Source organism: Dermacentor variabilis, chromosome 7 (assembly GCF_050947875.1).
Source record: "Dermacentor variabilis isolate Ectoservices chromosome 7, ASM5094787v1, whole genome shotgun sequence".
Lineage (NCBI taxonomy): Eukaryota > Metazoa > Arthropoda > Arachnida > Ixodida > Ixodidae > Dermacentor > Dermacentor variabilis.
The window spans coordinates 71,071,621-71,087,577 of NC_134574.1; the positions used below are offsets into that span (position 1 = coordinate 71,071,621).

The 15,957-nt window shown below is 48.3% G+C and overlaps 1 protein-coding gene and 1 long non-coding RNA gene across 2 annotated transcripts in view; one reads left to right on the forward strand and one right to left on the reverse strand.

Moving 5' to 3' along the window:
* Positions 1 to 15,957, reverse strand: part of LOC142587518 (deoxyribonuclease-2-alpha-like) — a 35,402-nt gene that overhangs the window by 5,826 nt on the left and 13,619 nt on the right. The window contains exons 2-3 of the mRNA XM_075698589.1: positions 3,496 to 3,568; positions 1,541 to 1,711 (exon numbers count right to left, since the gene is read on the reverse strand). Of these exons, the coding sequence (XP_075554704.1) occupies positions 1,541 to 1,711; positions 3,496 to 3,568 (244 nt within the window). The remainder of the gene's footprint in view (positions 1 to 1,540; positions 1,712 to 3,495; positions 3,569 to 15,957) is intronic.
* LOC142587519 (uncharacterized) overlaps positions 1 to 15,957 on the forward strand; it is a 231,365-nt gene that overhangs the window by 3,544 nt on the left and 211,864 nt on the right. Inside the window, exon 2 of the long non-coding RNA XR_012829562.1 lies at positions 11,295 to 11,379. This is a non-coding gene — a long non-coding RNA (uncharacterized LOC142587519). The remainder of the gene's footprint in view (positions 1 to 11,294; positions 11,380 to 15,957) is intronic.

Here is a 15,957-nt window from a genome sequence, read left to right on the forward strand (position 1 = left end):
TCTGTTTGCGAGAGTAATCTAGCTGATGAATAATTGACTAAATGCAACTTGATTTTAGAAAATTCTGTTAATTATAGCATGAAACACTTCGTATATACAATTGAGAGATAAAAAATGAAAGCAAGAACCAGGCTGGCGACAGCCTTGGGAAGGGGCACCATCTGTGGTTACTCTTCAGAAAGAAGGAGACAGAAATAAAGAAACGGAAGATAGGTAGAAGAGAATGAAAGAGGAAAGAAAGAACCAAACGACAGGTTTCAAAGGCTGCGGTAAAACAATGGCAAAGAAGAGAGTATGACAACGCCAACAAAAAAGGATGTCGCTACAGACTGCGCTATTAGAAGAATGTTGAAAATACGAGCATCATTGTCCACGGTCTTGTCATTACAACACAACACAAATAAAACAAGAGAAAATAGAGAACAACAAACGGGAAGCCAAATAATTATCTTTCAGAAAAATGAGGGCATGATGATCCTGGTCCCGTGGGCAGAACAACCGCTGTGACACAGGCATTAATCGAGGGTAGTATATCACCAGCCAAGAAGACGATAATCCCTCTTTAGCGACGTGCGCTGCCCAAGAAAAGCAAGACACTCGAATAACAAGCGCTGCAGTATGTCACACGAAGCGCAAAGCGCACACAACGCACTGTCCACATGTCCTTGTCAATTGGGTGGTATTAGTGTGCTCCTTACAAATGTGTCCAGACCATTTTGTGACACAATGGAAAGTCGGCATACCAGTGATTTCGAAATCACTCATTTCAAGGGCGTGAGTGTGAGTGTAAGTGAGAAAAGGCGCGAGTGGGCGCTAGCGTGAACACAAGTAACTTTCGATGAGTGTGAGTGGGCGCTTAAATGAGTGTGGGTGAGGGTCAGTGAGGGTGAGCGGACGGTACATGCGCAACTAATACGTAGGCAGTATGTGAACGTAAGCACAGAGACGAGAGGTATTTGTACTGGCGTGCCCCGGAAAAATTTCGTAACAGTTCTCTGAAAGGTCACTAACATTGGTGACATTGTACGAAGATTATTGAACTTGTAAACAAACAGGGCTGCGTTGCTTTGAAAACAGTTGAGTAAACCGCATCGCCAGTGCCAGTCCCTTGGTGTTTGCTTTTATTTATTTTCTAGCAAGCAATACAGCTCAACATTTGATAAGAAGATTAATATAGTATAACAGAAAACAAACGTTTTGTCGTGGTACCACTGTGGCTAAGTGAAACTCTCGCTGATCTGGCTTGAAAATAAGACTAAACTGTCATGATTTGATTGCTTGCGGTCATAGAATTTTAACCACAGTGCATCAATCACTATTCCTGTGCACCTGCAAGGAGTTAACAGTGTTAATCTTCCGGTATCAACAGTATACATGTTCTCCTCACTGTTAGGTTTAGAAATGAAGCATAATCAGCATATTTTACAAACTGCCTTCAAGCTAACGGGAAATATGCGCAAAATATAATTATTCGACAGTGTACATAAACATTTCAGTCAGAAACAACAGAAAAAAAAACGCAGGAAAGCCGTCACCATACCTATATTTTGGACTGCCTGCAAAGGGAACGAGATGCAAAAGAAGAGTTGACCGTTCTCTCGACCACTCTCCGGGTATTCGTATTTCTTCTTCACGTCCTCCACAAACCTCGGCACGCTGTGCTGAAGCCACACGCCACCTTCGCTGCGTCCAGTACCCGCCAATAACACACCTGCATGGAAGCGGTATCCGCTCGAGTTAATCATTTGCGCCATTTGTTAGGAACGACGCAATACGACGAACAGAACAAGGCTGCACTCAGCTGTAAGCAGGTATCTAAACGACGTCACTGATGTAACTGGTTCGGCTTTAAATTATTGCATAACGCTTTATAATTTGCGTGTGAAAACTTTTTAATATGCTTGTTTGTTTGCTGAACGTGATAGGTTCACGTCAATAATGCTAAGGTCGCCTGAGAAACAATGATTGCTATAGCAAATTATTAGACAGCTTTACGAAGTTACATCGCAAAGTCTGTTACAAACTAAATTAACAAGCACATCGTCATTCACCCACAAGCAAGCAGGAACACATGTCACTCGATGACCGATGACACGCACTGGCAAAGTGCGGGCGTGATAAAGACCGGCAGCAGCGGTGAGTGAATTCCCCTCCGTGCCTCCTTTCGCTTCAACGCGTACTAGGCGAGCGAGAACACAGCGCGCACGAAGCCGACTAGCCTTTAAACACAGTGCAAATTGCCGCCAAGATACGACGCGTGTGGCTGCGCTGAGCCGCCGCAGCTGGAAGTAGAAGGTGAGATGTGCACTAACCTGCCCCTTTCCCTCCCTCCTAGCGTGAGCACATTTTCCAACTCCTCTTGCCCTCTCCCTGTGCGCAATGAGATGATAACGCGCACCCTCCTCGCCTTCGTCCCTTGCAAGCGAGAGAAGGAACCACCGCATCAAGCCATTATACTTCTCGGCTTACCCTAGCAAGCTTTCGCACGCATCTGTAGCATGTACGGCGAGCGGCCGCGATGCCATCGCACTTGGACTTTATACGGAACATCGCGGCTACGCCGACGTCGAGGGCTTCGCCGGAGACAATGGTGGATATTTGTGGAGTGCCCATACAATTGTTCTTACAACAAAACAGATATACACAAAGCACACAAATCAGTGAAAACTAGCAGTCTGACAGGGGCCATCTATTGTTACTCGCCATTATGTAACTTCGTCAGTGACATTACTAGGCTGCTCGGAACTCGGTTGGCTACGTCAACGCTTCATTTTATTTCGGATTCACATGCCCACACTGCACCAAATTGAACAAAGTCACTTTCTATGTGTGGTAGAGCTTAAATTTAAGTATTTTGTGTCAGCTAATACGGAAAGCGGCTCATGGTATCAGCTGAATAAACTGAGGAAAACCCGTACCATTTGAACAAGCTTCGCGAGACACAGCTTGACTAGGGTGGCGTCATGACAACGGTATCACAACGCAATGACTGAAGCGTCAAGACGGCGGAACGATTACGACTGCATAAAAACGAAGGAAGAGATTGCAATAAACTGAAGGCAATGGAATGACGACAGAATAACTACAATGACGTACTTACGGTAGAGCTAATGACCGCGCTTTAGCGCATCACCTGCCACCTCAGATTCCGGTGTCCCATTGCACTATGTCCAGCACGGCTATTCCTGCAAGGGTAGCAGCCAGCACCCACGACATCGGCGGAAGAGGCAAATAAAGCTTGGCTTCATTATTAATAATAATAATAATTATAACATTTATTATAGTACGTTATAGCACCTAGGAACAACTATGCAGTCTTTGTTCATTAGCAACACAAACATAATGTCAAAGGCGTTTAAGTGGCTTAGTCGTCGAATGGAAAGCATTCTAATAGGTCACTAAATGCGAACTTCAAACGAAGAAAGAAAGAACGGTTCAGACAAGTATACACCGCTTGTTCCGGGTGCAACGTCACACATCTAACGTCATACGAACCCTTTGTGTGCCCTCCTCTTGTGCCGCCGAAGCCTGGAGGAGGTTGGTCGTTGTATGCCAGAAAGGCGACGTTCTGTGAAAGAAACATACATTAGTTATGCACTGAATGTTTAGGAAAATGAGTCAGGCTTATGTACTATGAGGTGTAGTAACATCACGTTCTAACATCTATTTTTTCTAAATCATCGCCTTGTCCGAACTGAATCAATTTTCAGGGCTAAATTGGCCCCACCTTAACCTTAAATATACATAAAGCGGTGTCCCAAAACAATGTGAGAAGAATGGTCTGATGATGGCCTGATGATCATGGTTTGCACAAGGGCCATACACATGGCGATCATTTACCAACGAATCGTTTATGAAATCGAGAATTGTACTTTGAATGGTGGATGTGGCGTAAAATATATAAGTATGAAACAATGACAATGATCAGAGATGTGAAATTTGACCATAAATGTTTTGTTACGCAAGGATGATGTAATAAAGCGTGTAGATGAACAGAGCCCCAGAGCCTCGTCAGAGCCTTTAAAACAAGGGCCTCGAGATACGTGCTCTACCAGATGTACCTAAGAGGCCGTACTACGTAACTTTCGGAGGGATAATGTGCAGTGTAAGAGTCATTTAAAATATTTAAAACAAATTCGTTGCCGAATAATGCGTTTGCGGCAAGAAACTGTCTTGGATGTAATAAGATACGCTGTCGACAAGCTAAAGGAAAGTGCTTTTGCCTCTCGATTTCTGTTTTGCGGCACTCCACAAGGGCTTCCATGACGGTCAGTTTTTTACCACATCTACTACATGTGGGAGGTTCATCTCCAGTCAGCAAGAAGTTTGTTCCGTATGTTTCGCCTATTCCTAATCTGCAGAATCGGACACCAGCTTCTCATGATCTTATTGTCACGTGGTGGTGGAACACAGTAGCAATACTGTGAAAGGCAAAAGTAGATTTTATTGGGCGAACCTGTGCCCACAAAACAGGCTACACTTATAGCACAACGAAAGCGGCGAACAGAGTCGGCGATCGTCGGAAATCTGATCAGCGGGTCAAGCGCGTCGGCTTTTATAGAGCAGTCGTCGAATGTTCCAGACTAATCGTTTGGACCCGCGTGCCTTCCACAAAGTTCTACACCATTTGCGTTACGCGATGAAATCAGATAACACAAGGTTCGGCGACAACAGACAGCCGGGTAGAAGCATCGATAACTTTCCAGAAACGTCGGATACATGCAGGCGCGTCCGTCGCTGTGCGATTACAGTTGTTAAGCAGCGAAACGTGGTCGCCCGATAAAGATAAGCACACGTGTCATTACCCCCCCTCTTAAAAAGCATCGACCCGATGCTGCACACAAACGAAAGTAATAAAGAAAAACACCCGTAGCAAAGAAAACTATAAAATAAGGAAGTTCGTCAGCGTCCGTAAAAGGGTTTCAGACGCACAACGTGGACCACTTCAGATCGTGCGCGGCGCCGCTGTGAATGCGAAATTCCGTCTGGCACGACCTCATAGTCCAGTGCGCCAACACGTCGAATGACCTTGTAGGGTCCGAAATAGCGGCGCAATAGTTTCTCACTCAGACCTCGTCGGCGTATGGGTGTCCAAACCCAAACACGGTCGCCGGGCTGGTACTCGACGAAGCGTCGTCGGAGGTTGTAGTGTCGGCTGTCGGTCCTCTGTTGGTTCTTGATCCGTAGGCGGGCAAGCTGTCGGGCTTCTTCGGCGCGCTGCAGATAGCTAGCGACGTCAACATTCTCTTCGTCAGTGACGTGGGGCAGCATGGCGTCGAGCGTCGTTGTCGGGATCCTGCCGTAAACCAGCTTAAACGGCGTGATCTGTATTGTTGCTTGCACTGCCGTGTTGTAAGCGAAGGTTACATACAGCAGGACCGCGTCCCACGTCTTGTGCTCGACGTCGACGTACATTGCTAGCATGTCGGCGAGGGTCTTGTTCAGGCGCTCCGTGAGACCATTCGTCTGCGGATGGTAGGCAGTTGTCCCCCTGTGGCTTGTCTGGCTATACTGCAGAATGGCCTGGGTGAGCTCTGCTGTAAAAGCCGTTCCTCTGTCGGTGATGAGGACTTCTGGAGCACCATGTCGCAGCAGGATGTTCTCGACGAAAAATTTCGCCACTTCAGGTGCGCTGCCTTTTGGTAGAGCTTTAGTTTCAGCAAAGCGGGTGAGATAGTCCGTCGCCACGACGATCCACTTATTCCCGGATGTTGACATCGGAAACGGCCCCAACAAATCCATCCCAATCTGCTGGAATGGTCGGCGAGGAGGTTCCATCGGCTGTAGTAATCCTGCTGGCCTTGTCGGTGGTGTCTTGCGTCGTTGACAGTCTCGGCATGTCTTGACGTAACGGGCGACGTCGGCGGTCAGACGCGGCCAGTAATACCTTTCCTGTATTCTCGACAGCGTCCGGGAGAACCCCAGGTGCCCAGCGGTTGGATCGTCGTGTAGGGCGTGCAGTATTTCTGGACGCAGCGCTGAGGGTACAACAAGAAGGTAGCTGGCGCGGACTGGTGAGAAGTTCTTCTTCACGAGCAGGTTGTTTTGTAGCGTGAATGAAGAAAACCCACGCTTAAATGCCCTAGGGACAACGTCGGTGTTCCCTTCCAAATACTCGACGAGGCCTTTTAGCTCCGGGTCTGCTCGTTGCTGTTTAGTGAAGTCTTCCGCGCTTATTATCCCAAGGAAGGCGTCGTCGTCCTCGTCGTCTTGCGGCGGGGGATCGATGGGGGCGCGTGATAAGCAGTCGGCGTCGGAGTGTTTTCTTCCGGACTTGTATATTACCGTGACGTCATATTCTTGTAGTCTAGTCTGAGGCTCCACCGTGCCAGCCGTCCTGAAGGGTCCTTTAAGTTAGCTAGCCAACACAACGCGTGGTGGTCGCTGACGACTTTGAATGGCCTGCCATAGAGGTAAGGGCGGAATTTAGCTGTAGCCCAAATGATGGCGAGGCATTCCTTTTCAGTCGTAGAATAATTGCTTTCCGCTTTTGACAGCGACCGGCTAGCATACGATATCACCCGTTCAAGTCCTTCTTTCCTCTGAACTAGGACGGCACCGAGGCCTAGGCTACTGGCGTCAGTGTGGATTTCCGTATCGGCGTCCTCGTCGAAGTGTGCAAGTACCGGCGGCGACTGCATGCGTCGTTTGAGTTCTTGAAATGCCTTGGCCTGCGGCGTTTCCCACTTGAACTCGACATCACATTTGGTTAGATGTGTTAGCGGCTCCGCGATGCGTGAAAAGTCCTTGACAAAGCGCCTATAGTAGGCACACATGCCAAGGAATCTGCGCACTGCCTTCTTGTCGGTTGGCTGCGGGAACTTTGCGATGGCAGCTGTCTTCTGTGGGTCGGGGCGTACTCCTGATTTGCTGATGACGTGGCCTAGAAACAAAAGCTCATCGTAAGCGAATCGGCACTTTTCCGCCTTCAGAGTGAGCCCTAATGACTTGATGGCCTCTAGTACTGTCGCAAGCCGCCTCAGGTGATCGTCGAAATTTCCGGTGAAGACGACGACGTCATCCAAGTAAACGAGACAGGTCTGCCACTTCAATCCTGCTAAAACCGTGTCCATCACGCGCTGGAACGCTGCAGGCGCCGAGCACAGTCCGAATGGCATAACCTTGAACTCGTAGAGGCCGTCTGGGGTGATGAAAGCCGTCTTTTCGCGATCTCTTTCGTCGACTTCTATTTGCCAATAGCCAGACTTGAGGTCCATTGACGAGAAGTATTTAGCGTTGCAGAGCCGATCCAGTGCGTCGTCTATCCGTGGGAGGGGGTATACGTCCTTCTTCGTGATCTTGTTCAGACGACGATAATCGACGCAGAAACGCAGGGTTCCGTCCTTTTTTTTCACCAAGACTACAGGAGATGCCCACGGGCTTTTGGATGGCTGGATGATGTCGTCGCACAGCATTTCGTCGACTTGGTGCCTTATAGCTTCGCGTTCTCGCGTCGAAACTCGGTATGGGCTCTGGCGGAGAGGTCGAGCGCCCTCTTCAGTTATTATGCGATGCTTTGCGACTGGGGTTCGTCGAATCCTTGATGACGTCGAAAAGCACTCGTTGTATCGTCGAAGTAGACTTTTGAGCTGTTGTTGCTTAATCGCGGGGAGATTTGGATTTATGTCGAAGCCTGGCTCGCGAACTAAGGTCGTCGGGGTAGATGCGGCGGAATCCGAGAGGACAAACGCATTGCTGTTTTCCGGAATTTCCTCGATGTATGCGATCGTCGTGCCCTTGTTGATGTGCTTGAACTCCTGGCTGAAGTTTGTCAGCAACACTTTCGTGTTTCCTCCGTGCAGTCGAGCGATCCCTCTTGCGGCGCAAATTTCATGGTCTAGCAGTAGACGTTGGTCACCTTCGATGACGCCTTCTACGTCAGCTAGTGTTTCTGTGCCGACCGAAATAACAATGCTGGAGCGAGGCGGGATGCTCACTTGATGTTCGAGCACACTCAAGGCGTGGTGACTACGAGGGCTCTCCGGCGGTATCGCATGATCTTCCGACAGCGTTATGGACTTCGACTTCAGGTCGATGGCTGCGCCGTGTTGGTTGAGGAAGTCCATGCCGAGAATGACGTCTCGTGAACACTGTTGGAGGATAACGAAGGTGACAGGGTAAGTGCGGTCGTGAATGGTAATTCTTGCCGTGCACATTCCTGTCGGCGTAATCAGGTGTCCTCCAGCGGTCCGAATTTGAGGGCCTTCCCATGCAGTCTTAACCTTCTTTAACTGGACGGCGATGTGTCCACTCATGACTGAGTAATCGACGCCTGTGTCGACTAAGGCGGTGACTGCGTGGCCGTCTAGAAGCACGTCGATGTCGGTGGTTCTTTGTCTTGCATTGCAGTTGGGTCTTGGCGTCGGATCACGGCTGCGTCGTGTTGAACTGAAGCTGGCACGTCGCATCGTCAAGTCGTCTTTCGTCGGTGTAGTCTTGGCTTCCTGACTTTCTCGGGACGGCGGCATGTCGTTATTATGTCGTCGAGATGGTTTCTTCGGCGTCTTCGTCGGCGGCGGAGGATCTTCGTCAGTTCGACGAACAGCAACCGCACCTCCATCGGTTGCTGCCTTTAGTTTTCCGGATATGGGCTCGCTGACCGGCCCTGGGCTGGGCCAGTGTATGGTCGGCGCTGCGGCGACAGGTAGCGGCCTGGTGATGGCGAACGCGACGGTCGTCGAGAGCTCCACTGAGTAGCGGCGAGGTAGTCGGCGATGTCCCGGGGGCGTTCACCTTGCTGCGGGCGCGGAGCGTTCACGGCGAAACCTCGCAGTCCCATCTCCCGGTATGGACATCGTCGGTAGACGTGAGCCGCTTCTCCTCAGTGGTAGCAGAGCGGACGGTGGTCAGGAGCGCGCCAAATGTCCGTCTTCCTCGCGTAGGTGCGCTGGACGACGGGTGGTCGTGCTGGCTGCGGCGGCGGCGGACGACGGAACTGCGGCGTGACAGGGCCCTGGCGCGGTCGCGGAGGGGGACCTTGACGGCGCGCGACGGCGGCGTAGGTCATCGCTTGCGGCTCAGGCTGCGGCGATTCAGGGGCTACTCCAAGCTGTTGTTGGTGCTCCTCACGCACGGCGTCGGCAATCGAAGCCACTTGAGGCTGTGATGATGGGAACAGCTTTTGTAGCTCCTCCCGCACGACAGCTCGGATAGTCTCGCGTAGGTCGTCGGTGGCCAGTGAATGAACCCCGGCGTAGTTTGTATAGTTCGTGCGGCGATCGAATTGCCGGTTCCGGATCTCGAGTGTCTTCTGAATGTTCGTCGCCTCACGAAGAAACTCTTCGACGGTCTTCGGTGGGCTTCTTACCATCCCGGCGAAAAGTTCCTCCTTTACACCACGCATCAGTAGGCGGGCTTTCTTCTCCTCGGCCATATCCGGGTCGGCGTGGCGGAACAAACGGTTCATTTCTTCCGTAAAGATGGCGACGTTCTCGTTTGGCAGCTGCACTCGGGCGTCCAGCATAGCTTCAGCCCTTTCCTTGCGCACGACGCTTGCAAAGGTGCGTAGGAAGCCGGCACGGAACAGGTCCCACGTTGTCAAGGTCTATTCCCTGTTCTCAAACCAAGTTCTGGGGGTGTCTTCAAAGGCGAAGTAGACATGCCGCAGCTTCTCGTCGGAGTCCCAGTTGTTGAATGTTGCGATTCGTTCGTAGGTCTCCAGCCATGATTCCGGGTCTTCAGTCGTAGCTCCATGGAAGGTTGGTGGGTCCCGAGGTTGTTGTAGGATAACGGGGGACGCTGGGGCAGCCATTGGGGTTGTCTTGACCACGATCTTCTTTGTCGTCTCAGGTAGAAGTCCGTGCTCTGGGGGCAGTCCTTGCAGTCTGCGGCTAGCACGCTGGTCTTGGGCGATGTTGGTTCTGTCCTCGGGCTTCGGGCTTGGATCGCGGCTTTGCGGGGGCGTTTGGTACATGAACGCACAAGCACCTCCACCAGATGTCACGTGGTGGTGACGTTAAGAACACAGTAGCAATACTGTGAAAGGCAAAAGTAGATTTTATTGGGCGAACCTGTGCCCACAAAACAGGCTACACTTATAGCACAAAGAAAGCGGCGAACGGAGTCGGCGATCGTCGGAAATCTGATCAGCGGGTCAAGCGCGTCGGCTTTTATAGAGCAGTCGTCGAATGTTCCAGACTAATCGTTTGGACCCGCGTGCCTTCCACAAAGTTCTACACCATTCGCGTTACGCGATGAAATCAGATAACACAAGGTTCGGCGACAACAGACAGCCGAGTAGAAGCATCGATAACTTTCCAGAAACGTCGGATACATGCAGGCGCGTCCGTCGCTGTGCGATTACAGTTGTTAAACGGCGAAACGTGGTCGCTCGATAAAGATAAGCACACGTGTCATTATTATTGATGGGGAGGTGCTTAACTATGGCTTAATCAGATGAAGTTTATTCGAGGTTTGTGTGACCCACAAGCGTTGCCAATATCCTCTTATTTTGATCCGAATGGAAAGTTTCAAATCTATGGCGGGGACATCTATGGAAATGTTGGAATCTTTTGTTGGTGTGGATGTGGCGATTTCGCCGGCTAGCACATTACCCTCGATTATTCTTTGCCTGGGCACCCAGCATATTATGACACGTTGGTCGCATACATAAAAAGCGTACAAGCGCATCAAGATCAATAATTACAGAATTTTTATGCTTTTGTAGCGATACTAAAGCCTTGCCAGTGCTTACAGAGTCAGTAAATATAATTGCCTTTTCTAGTTTTAGTTGTATGATGTGTTTCACAGCCGATAATAGTGCATAGGCTCCGGTCGCAAAGATACTTGTTCGCGCACGCAGAATGATCATCATATGTGGTGTTTAATGGCGCAAGGGCCAAGTATGGCCAAAGAGCGCCATGGCAAAAGGTAATTTTAACAATGTATTGTGAATGCAGTGGAAAGTGGATTCATGATGGTAAATGTGACATGGCTGTAAAAAGGCCTCAGAACTTTCGCTGCAAATGGCGTAAAATAAATAGGTACTAAAATGATGACACTGATTAGGGCATGGACGATGGCAATCGGCTTTCGTTAAAAAAACATGATGAAAGAAGACAACACATAACAGTGATAGTAGAACCTGAAGAGAGCCCTTTTATTAGAAGGGCTCTTAGTCGTGTGCTAAAAATTTCCTGTCCAAGTGATTTTGAGAGTACCTCTTTCCAATAAAAACTGTAAGACTAATTTCATGTTAAAAAGCGGTTCATCACTAAGAAAAAATGCAGGGTGAAGAGGTATATTTTCACGATATGCAGAAGAAAAATACTTTTTCCTCTCTGTCTCTATTGCAGGGCACTGAATAAGAACATGGAGTACTGTCAGACTATTGCCGCACTTAGCACAAGTCGGGGGATCGTTTCCAGTCAAGAGATAAGAGTGAGTACCATATGTGTGGCCTATCCTTAATCGGCAAAGAATTACTTCCTTATAACGTGCTGTTCTCCCACTTATCCAGTTCCCCAGGTTTAGTTTTATTATGTGAAGCTTATTCATTACTTGTGTGTCCCACTTGCCTTGCCAATGATTCCTTAATTTACGGCGTAGAAAGGGCTTTAGCTCTGTGGTAGGGATGGGAATATTTCCATCTCTGTCGCTAACAGTTACTGATGTAGCGCTTTCGTCAGCTGCTTCGTTTCCTTTTATACCTTTGTGACCGGGTACCCAGCATATGACAATCACATGATTGCACATATATAGGGCGCACAATAAGTTGTACAGCCCATTCAAAATGGAATTCTTATGTTTTTGTAAACTAATTAGTGCTCTCACGACACTTATTCAGTCTGAAGAGAACAGCCTTAGCGACGTTTGTGAGCCTAATGTGTTTAATAGCCGAGAGTATAGCGTATGCTTCCGCTGTAAAAATGCTTGTGTATGGGTTTAGTGTCCCAGATATTGAAAATGATAGTACAAGAGCTGCGTAAGCAACACCATCAGCAGACTTGGAAGCATCCGTGTAAAATTCAGCACTGGAATACTTCTCTTTTAGTTCAAGAAAATGTGATTGTATGTGAGCCTCAGGCGCTCGTTTCGATATTTCTAAGAAAGATATGTCACATTGGATAGTTTGCCACTCCCAAGGTGGTGGGAACTGAGTAGGATGGTATATTTTCTAGAAAAGGGACGCCTGTTTCTTCTGACAGTGCTTCCACTCGGAGGGACAGAGGAGGCCTGAGTGCTGGGCGGTTACCGAATAGCCTGGCAGGGGACAAGTCGCTAATTGCAAAATGACATGGATGCTGAATATCTGATTCACTTTCAAGGTGTAAGAGAAAGATAAATATGGTCTTTGTAGATGAAGAGTCCATTCGTTGGATTCAACGTACAGGCTCTCTACAGGACTAGTCCTGAAGGCACCTGTAGCAAGACGTATACCCAAGTGGTGAATCGAATCTAACATCTTCAAGGCACTAGGCGTAGCAGAGTTATACACTATGGCACCATAGTCAAGGCGTGACCTTATCAAACCTTTATACATGCTCAAAAGGCATCTTCTGTCACTTCCCCAGGATGTACGGGACAAGAGCTTCAGAAGATTCATTGTCTTCATGCACTACGCCTTCAGATATTTCAAGTGGGGGATAAATGTTAATTTAGTGTCTAATATGAGGCCCAAAAATTTATGTTCATGGCTCACTGGGAGCTGTTGTCGATTAAGGTAAATAGCGGGTTCAGGTAATATACCTCTCTTGTTCGAGAAGAGAACACACGTGCTTTTTTGCAAGTTTAATTTAAACCCATTCTCTTCAGCCCACATTGACAATTTGTTTAGCCCAAGCTGTACATGTTGCTCACAGATGGAAAGACTAAATGATTTAAGACCTATTTGTACGTCATCTACATACACAGAATAAAACATTGTACGTAGTATGACAGTGTAAAGTGAGTTTATTTTTATATCGAATAGAGTGCAGCTAAGCACGCCAACTTGTGGTACACCTGTTTCCTGTGTAAATAGACGAGATAGCGCATTACCAACTCGGACGGAGAACGTGCGGTTAGACAGGTAACTTTGGATGACATTCAGCAAATTACCTCGGACTCCCATTTCGGCCAGGTTACGGACAATTCCGAGCCGCCACGTGGTGTCGGAAGCCTTCTCCATGTCAATAAATACTGACAAAAAGAACTGCTTATGCACAAAAGCATCGCGAATATTCGTCTCGATGCGGACAAGGTGATCAGTTGTGGATCTACCTTCCCTGAAACCACACTGTAGGGAATCTAATAGTTTGTTACTTTCTAGAAAATGAAGGAGACGCCAGTTAACCATTTTTTCAAAGAGTTTACATAGGCAACTTGTCAGCGCTATAGGCCTATAGCTGTTTACTGAAGTTGGGTCCTTGCCGTCTTTTAGTATTGGAATAATTATTGCTTCCTTCCAGGCGGATGGAATGTAGCCAGCAGAGAACAGAGTTGAAGAGTGACAGTAGTGTTTTGTGGGTTTCAGGGTGTAGGTGTTTGATCATTATATACAATATTCTGTCACTTCCTGGAGCGGATTTGTTACAGCCATTGAGCGCAGCCTAAAATTCCGCCTTGCTAAATGGGCGGTTGTAAGGTTGGTTGCTATTTCCTTTACGACCTAGAGGCAGTCGTTCCGCTTGTTGCCGGCATCTCAGAAATGTGTCTGAATAGTGGGATGAGCAAGAAATCCTTTCAAAATGTACCCCTAGAGAGTCGGCTTGGTCAATGAGTGTGTCTCGTTGTGTATTTACCAATGGTAGAGGATGAGTTTCGCGGCCTTTTATTTTGTTTCTCTTGTTCCAGGCTTTTCTTTCGCCTGTATAAGAATTAATACTAGAGATGTATTTTTGCCAGCTTTCCCTTTTGGCAAGGCGGCGCGTTCTTCTACCTTCCGATTTTACTTTCTTGAAGCTGATAAAGTTATCGGTAGTTGGGCAGTCGCAAAGGCGACTCCAAGCCTTATTTTGATTTTTGCGGGCTTCCTTACACTGCTCATTCCACCGAGGAATACGCCGTTTAGAGGGTGATCCATTCGTTTGAGGGATACATATTGATGCAGCATCAGTTATAAATGCCGTCAAATAAGATACTCTATCATCGATTGAGAGAGTACAGATGTCATCCCAGGTCAAATGTGACAGCTCTGTGTATAGTTTCCAGTCAGCATAGTCGACCTTGCAACGTGGCAGACGTGGGGAACACTTATCGCCGTTAGCTAATTTTAAGACAATTGGGAAATGGTCACTCCAATATGGATTTTTGATCACGTCCCACTCCAGGTATGGAACTAGTGTAGTTGATGTTATACTTAAGTCAATCGATGAGAACGTTTTGTTCGCCACGTGTAGAATGTGGGTTCTTTCTTGTTTAGTAAGCATGCATTGGAGGATACTTTAATAAAAGGAACTTTTCTAATAAGCGCCCTCTCGTGTCACAACGAGAATCTCCCCAGAGGGTGTTATGTGCGTTTAAATCACCTACTACAATGTAAAGTTCGGGAGTTCTGCGAGAAAACTCTGGAATACTGTTGTGGAAAGTTGATGGCATGGAGGGATGTACAGAGAGCTAACTATTACTAATTTATCAAATAGCACGGCTCTGACTGCCACTGCCTCAAGGGGCGTTTGCAAATATAAATGTGTGCAGGCGATACCTTTATCAACTATAATAGCAACACCGCCTGCCGAGGCGAGAGCGTCACTGCGATCTTTGCGGTAAATGGCATATTGTTTGAGCAAGTTAGTATGTGAAGGATTGAGGTGTGTCTCTTGCACACACAGCACCCTTGGATTAAACTTGCGCAGGAGTTCCTTAATATCATCAAGATTGTGTACTAAACCTCTCACATTCCAATGCATTATCTGTGTGTCCATATTGGAAGTGTATTATGGTGTGTGTCAAGAGATCAATTAGGTTGGCTCAAGAGACCTTTGAAGGCCCCTTGATGCGGGGTATTTCCTTTTCGTTGGCGCGCTCCAGGGAGCAACGCCGTTCCTTCGGCGTCTGAGACGCCGGGGAAGTTTTTGTTACATCCATCGCCTATTCAGAGGCGCTGGATGACGCCCGCTCTGCGGGCACTCTCGGGAGTTTTTCGGGCCTGTCTGCACGAGCAGTGGCCCTGGGACCGGCAGGCTCGGAGGTCTGCTGGCCCTTCGTGGCAGGGGGCGGAAGAGCAGTGGCAGCTCCGCCAGGGGAGCTGATGGCGTAACCGCCGTCACACTCCGTGTGACTTGCGCGGCCGGCAGAAGATTTCACGCTGCCTTCCGGCGCGTCACATCACTGTAGGACGGATTCGATTGGTGGTGGACAGAAAAACGCTTGCGCGCTTCTGGAAAAGAAATGTTTACTTTGACCGTCAGTTCGATTATTTCTTTTTCGTTCTTCCATGGTGGGCACGATCGCGAATAGGCGGGGTGGTCTCCATCACTGTTAGTGCAGTGGGTTGCGGAAGAACAGTTATCTGATGTGTGCTCTTCAGATGCACATTTTGCACAAGTAGCACGCCCTCGGTAGCTCTGAGATCCATGCCCAAAACGCTGACACTTGACGCATCGGTGCGGGTTGGGGATATATGGTCGTACGCGATGTTTATAATATCCCGTCTCTATCGAATCAGGCAGTTCACTTGTTGCGAACGTTATTATTACATGCTTTGTTGGGATTTCTTTGTGATCGCGTCTTAACTTAATTCGTTGCACCTTTACAACGTTTTGGTCTTGCCATCCATCTGACAGCTCGCTTTCACTGAGTTCAAGGAGGTCGTCATCAGAAATGACACCACGCACAGTGTTCATTGACCGGTGGGGGCCCACAGAGACAGTAATGTCACCAAACGCAACAAGTTTAGCCAGTTTGCTGTATTGAAGCTTGTCACGCATTTCCACAAGAAGGTCGCCGCTTTCCATCTTAGTTACTTTGTAACCAGAGCCAATTGCTTCTGTCAGACATTTTGCAACCACAAATGGGGATATTGTACGGACTGTCTTG